Here is a 6,000-nt window from a genome sequence, read left to right on the forward strand (position 1 = left end):
TCTCCAGGAAGAGAAGACATTATTGAAGAAGCAAAACTTCCTTTTGGGTAAGTTTTAGTTTGAACAGAAACCAAATGCTAGATACTCCTAACATGTAAAAGGTGCGAAATTGATTCCCAAGGTGGTATTTGTCTACCGCACTTCCCATTAGAATTTTAGAGCACAGGCATGGAAGAAATATTAGAAATAGAAAAGGGTATGAAGTTTAATGGTCTTCGAAATAGAATTGAGAGTTGTTTTCAGTGAATTAGCAGTAAAGTTTGAAATGATTCTGGTCATTTGATAGGATGGCTTTAGTGTTGATTGTTCCTACTTTATACTAAAGTGTATTTTTTTTATATACATCTGTGTATATCAAGACAAGAAACTTGATGTCTTTGGGGCACTTCCTCTTTCTTTTCACGTGACTTTTTCTTTGTTAATCTTCACATCACAACTTAAATGCCACCTCTTGGCCGTCTTATTCATGCTGTGTTATTTGCCAGCATTATATGTTCTTTCTAGTACTTACTAGAATTTATAATTATCCTTTTGCTTGCTTATTTATTGTCTGAACCTCTAGATCAGCAGTCCCCAACCAGAGACCGGTTTCATGGAAGACAATTTTTCCACAGATGGGGTGGAAGTGGGGGAGGGGCAGAGCTCAGGCAGTGGTGCGGCTTGGTTTCTAACAGGCCATGGTCTGGTACCAGTCAGTAGCCCAGGGGTTGGGGATCGCAGCTCTAGATGATAAGCTTCATGAGGGCAAGGACCATACCAATTTTAACATATCAATGTTTATCCACTGTCTAGGGTATTCTTGAATGACTTGGGTGATTCATTGAGTTATTTCCAGCTATAATTTTGTCTCATCCAAAGTTATTCCACTTAATTCAGAGTATAATTCACACTAAAGAAGAAGCTCCAGGAGTAGGAGTGGGGTGGTGTCACAGTATTGTGGCTCTTGAGTGTACTTGTGAGTTCTACTAGGTTTAATGTGTCCAGAAGTATTAAGTTTGGCTCTGTTTGTATTTACGTGACAACCTTTTGTCATCTTAATGTAAATTAACTATTTAATTTTGCAGTTCCTGAATGTTGGAATGAGTATTTCTTTTTCCATGTATTTGTTGCCCTTTTGTTTCTTTTGAAGTCTGATAATGTGCACCCGTTGTGTAAGTGCTTAGACGGATTTTTATTTCTGATTCACGTTAAAATTGAAAATTGGGCAGAGATTATTACTGGGCAAAGACAGAGATCCCTGAACATGTGACGGGAAAAAAAGCTTCCATTTGGCAAGGGTGAACCCAGAGAATCCGAACATATACTTAAGAGCAACCAGAAAAACAAAATTTATTTTTAACATTCTCATTGTAAGTTGTTTCTTTACACCTCCACCTCCCACACCCTAAAAGTTATTCCTCTACCCTAGCTTTTGTATGGTGACACTACTGCCAAAAATCGACTCCAAATTGGAATATCTTTGACCTTGCTAGGGCATGCAGCTCCCTTACTCTTACTGGTCTTTGATAGACACATGCTTTAGCACTAAAAATTTTTGTTGTTGGGAAGATGTCCAAGGTGCTAGAAGGATATAAAGGAGAAATAAGAGCATTTTGTAGACCAGATGTTAACTTTACAGGGCAACTTTGAGGCTCCGTTCTTTCTTGGAGCAGGAGAAAAGGAAAAAGATGATTTTGTTTTCTTGGTGGGAAAATGACCCTGAAAGTAAGTTGACTTTTTTCTAGTGAAGACCTGAAACAAAGTGATCGTTCTTCAGTTTATAAATTACTTTAGTCCTTTATTTGTGGATTAATACCCTATATTTTATAGGGTAGAGTACATGCTACTATAGTATTAGAACGTTTGAGAATACCTTTTCTTACTCTCTTTTAACCAATTCCTTGGAAGTAAATAATAAGGATATGCCTATGACTTTGAGTGCTTACATAGTCCAAGGAGTAGAGATACAGTCGATGTGCCACATATTCTATAACCAAGATATGGTTGCTTAGGTTTTCTTCTCATGAAACTGGGAAACCCATTTCATGTCATCTCAGTACTTTTATTAACAGCTGACATAGTCCTCAAAACCTGCCTGCTTTTTGAGAAAAGACTGTACCAAATCACTGCTAACTGCCCTCATTCTTGTCAGTCTTTCATAGCATTAACCTAGTTAGGGTTACACGTCAGGTTTTTCATTTGCTGCTGTGGTGTGATCTGTTTGGGATTTGTACTTCTTAGAAATTCCTTTTAATGAAAGCGTGATGGTTTTTTAAAAAGTCGTCATTTTGTCTGTTTAAAAAAAAAGTTTCTAAAATGTCTAAAGAAGTTCGAATTTTCAAAGGGGCTCTCACTCATTTGTTTAAATATATTTTCTTACATTAGGTGTAATTGAAAAGTTACCCTCTCTTCAGAGATGTCAAAAACAAACAAATCCAAGTCTGGATCTCGCTCTTCTCGCTCAAGATCTGCGTCAAGATCTCGTTCTCGTTCATTTTCCAAGTCTCGGTCCCGAAGCCGATCTGTCTCTCGTTCAAGGAAGCGCAGGCTGAGGTAAGGGGGTATGACTTTGTGTATTGAGATAATCATCACATTAGTCAACGTGGATGTTGGAAGATCTTTTGTTACAGTCTTTCTAAGTGAGTGTCAAATGGACTGGGGGGCGGGGGGGTTGGCTTGAGGTGCAGGGGTGTAAGGTGCTTGGGCTGTAAGATTTCCCAGCTCTCTCCAAACACTACAGATCTAAATCAGCTTTGATTGCCATGCTGTTTGCCTAATTCCTTTTCTCCTCTGCCAGCACATATTATTTCCTATCCACTTTGGAAGGAAGAGCATTTTATTTTTACTTTGAGCTGCTTGCTTCAAATCTCTACACCTGAGTATTTTTCACTGAAGTATTTTTGAAGGTTTGGACCAAAGTTTATTTGCATCATCAGCAAAGAAACGATAGCTAAGGGGATTAATAATATGAACAACATTGCAAGAAGAGAAGCCTTAACTCACTAAATAAGCTTTTAAAAACTTACTGGGAGTCATTTGTATATACCTAATGTGCCATTTATTAACAAGCTGAATTGATTTAGTAAAACACATCTTAAAACTATTTAAAAATCACTGTTGCAAACATTAGATAAACATCATTTTATCTTATTAAATGTGGAAACAATTCTTTTGAATTTATTGCTAATTTTTTTTTAATTCAGTCAGTTTTCACACCTTTGGGTGGATTTCCCTATTTCAATTATGTCTTGGAATAAGATGCCAAACCTCCAGCGTCTTTCCTCTTTTTGATGTGTTGTGAGTTGGGTTTTTCATTCTTTAAAAGTGTTTTAATTTTCTTTTGTGGGTAGATAAGAACCTTCCAGTAGATACAAGTTTCTGTATGTGAGTTTGGGAAATATTGGTGTATTTAAATATTGAGGGAGATTTTTGCAGTTTCATTCTTTTTTTTTTTTTTTTTTTTTTGAGACAGAGTCTCACTCCGTTGCCCTGGCTAGAGTGAGTGCCGTGGCGTCAGCCTAGCTCACAGCAACCTCAAACTCCTGGGCTCAAGCAATCCTTATGCCTCAGCCTCTCGAGTAGCTGGGACTACAGACATGCGCCACCATGCCCGGCTAATTTTTTCTGTATATTTTTAGTTGTCCGATTAATTTCTTTCTATTTTTAGTAGAGATGGGGTCTCGCTCTTGCTCAGACTGATTTCGAACTCCTGAGCTCAAACAATCCGCCCGCCTCAGCCTCCCAGAGTGCTAGGATTACAGGTGTGAGCCACCGCGCCCGGCCATCATTCTTTTTGTCAGAATTGTATTAGCAAGGAGATAATTCGTCAGTTTTGCCACTTGGAACCCCTGCTGTTTGTTTCAGATGGATATCCAGAATCCTTGTCTTAGATGACTTGATTGTGAAATTTAAAATAAACCTCAGGAACAGTCAGTTATTAAGCTTTACATTTTTTTTTTTTTTTAGACAGAGTCTTGCTCTGTCACCCCACTAGAGTGCAGTGGCGTGATCATAGCTCACTGCAACCTCAAACTCCTGGGCTCAAGCTATCCTCTTTCCTCAGCCTCCTGAGCAGCTGGGACTTAAAGGCATGCACCACCATGTCTGGCTAGTTTTTCTATTTTTTGTAGAGACGGGGTCTTGCTGTTGTCCTGGCTGGTTTTGAACACCTGGGCTCAAGCGATCCTCCCATCTTGGCCTCCTAAAGTGCTAGGATTACAAGTGTGAGCCATGGCTGCTGGCCTGTATTTTTGTCTACCTGAGGAGATTACTATCAGGGCCATGAGACTGAGCAGAGACTCTTAGTAATCCCTGCACCCAGAGTTTGATTTAGGCAGTTTAAACCTCAGATTAGCTCATTTGGTTCTGAACGATATCTTTAAAAAATTTAATCTAGTGAATGGAAGCTAATTGGTTCAAAACCAAGAGGCTATACAAATGAAAGTGAGAGACAAAATTTAATCGAAGAATATTAACCAATTCTGAATTATTTATGACAACTGGAATTTAGGGAAGATCTTTTCTCCTTGTTCTACAAATCATTTGATGCATGGTCCTTGACTTGGCAAATGAGGGAAAAATATCTTAGGCAGGCAGTATGTGCTGGGATAGATAGAGCCACTTTATGTGCTATATTATACCTACAAAATTGTCATTCTAGAGGAATTTCTCCACTAGAAAAGACGCTTTTATACTTGATTGTAGTCTGACTTCTCTGTTTTTTAGAAACAGATAAATTTGCCACTGGATGTTCAATTTTTATTTCTGGCTTATCTGTTTCATGGTTTTTTTCTTTTGTTTTCCCTCTCCTACAAGGAAAATATCTATCCAGAGAGTTTGGGAAACCATGCCTTTAAATTAACTAACTGCTGAGTTCTACAGAATTGGAGAAAATTGATTATTTCCTTGTATTTCACAGGCTGTATCCTTTTAAGTGACTTCTCGTAAATAACTTCATTTGCAATCTGCAGAGACTCATGTTCCTGCATCTGTGCAATGACTGCAGGTTTTGGATGCAGTATGCCCCAGGGCCCTCACTAGTAATTGGTAACAGAAGCAGCAGTAGCCTCTGAGGATGGGAACATGAATTAAACCCTCCTTAGTGCTGGTGGTGGATCACCTCCCTCAAGCATAGCCATTTAATCCAGTCATTCTCAGTTTCATAGTCTGCATCTGCCTCTCCCTTCTTCTTTTCTTATATTGTTAACTGTTTTCAAATGAAAAGTGTGAAAGGTAAGTTTTTTTTTTTTTAACTGTTCTTAAATAGCAACTATTAACAATCAGCAAGCAGTAAGATGCATCTTTGCCATTTGCTGTTATTAATGGGGTAGATAAAAAATCTGAGTACAGTGGGCAATAAATAGAAAACCAATCCTACTTTATCTTCTTTAGATTAAAGCAAATGTATTTTTTGTCTTTGGCACATTTGCCAAATGAAGGGTTTTTTTTCTTTTTTACAAGCTCTCACTCTGTTGCCCAGGCTGGGGTGCAGTGGCACAATCATAGCTCATGGCAGCCTTGAACTCCTGGACTGAAGTGATCCTCCCCCACTCAGCCTCCCAAGCAGCTGGGACTACAGGCACTTGCCACTGTGCCTGGCTGATTTTTCAAAAACTTTTTTGTAGAGATGGTGTCTCATTATGTTGACCAGGCTGATCTGGAAGTCCTGCTTTTAAGCCATCCTTGTGCCTTGGCCTCCCAAAGTGCTGGGATTATAGGCGTGAGCCCATACTCCTGGCCCTAAACAACAAAAAATGCATCTGTTCCCAGTCAGGCCTGATATGAAAAGGTGCCAATTAGCTGAAGAGTTTTTATTATATGTTAAAAAAAAAACACTGCAGCATCACTTTTTTTTGCGGGGGGGGGGTCTTCCAGTGAGGACAGGAAAACCTGCTAGACAAATTCTAAAAGAGCTGTGACACTTGCAGCATCATTTGTAATAGAAAAAAATCAGTAGCCAGGCATGGTGGCCTATGCCTGTAGTCCTAGCTATTGGGAGGCTGAGGTGGGAGGATCCCTTGA

General features: G+C 39.1%; 1 protein-coding gene across 1 annotated transcript in view; it reads left to right on the forward strand.

The window, feature by feature from the left end:
• Positions 1-6,000, forward strand: part of THRAP3 (thyroid hormone receptor associated protein 3) — a 54,770-nt gene that overhangs the window by 33,366 nt on the left and 15,404 nt on the right. The window contains exon 3 of the mRNA XM_012642284.1: positions 2,365-2,532. Within this exon, the coding sequence (XP_012497738.1) occupies positions 2,396-2,532 (137 nt within the window). The 5' untranslated portion in view covers positions 2,365-2,395. The remainder of the gene's footprint in view (positions 1-2,364; positions 2,533-6,000) is intronic.

The sequence above is a fragment of the Propithecus coquereli genome, unplaced genomic scaffold, assembly GCF_000956105.1.
Source record: "Propithecus coquereli isolate 6110/MARCELLA unplaced genomic scaffold, Pcoq_1.0 Scaffold178, whole genome shotgun sequence".
NCBI classification, from domain to species: Eukaryota; Metazoa; Chordata; class Mammalia; order Primates; family Indriidae; genus Propithecus; species Propithecus coquereli.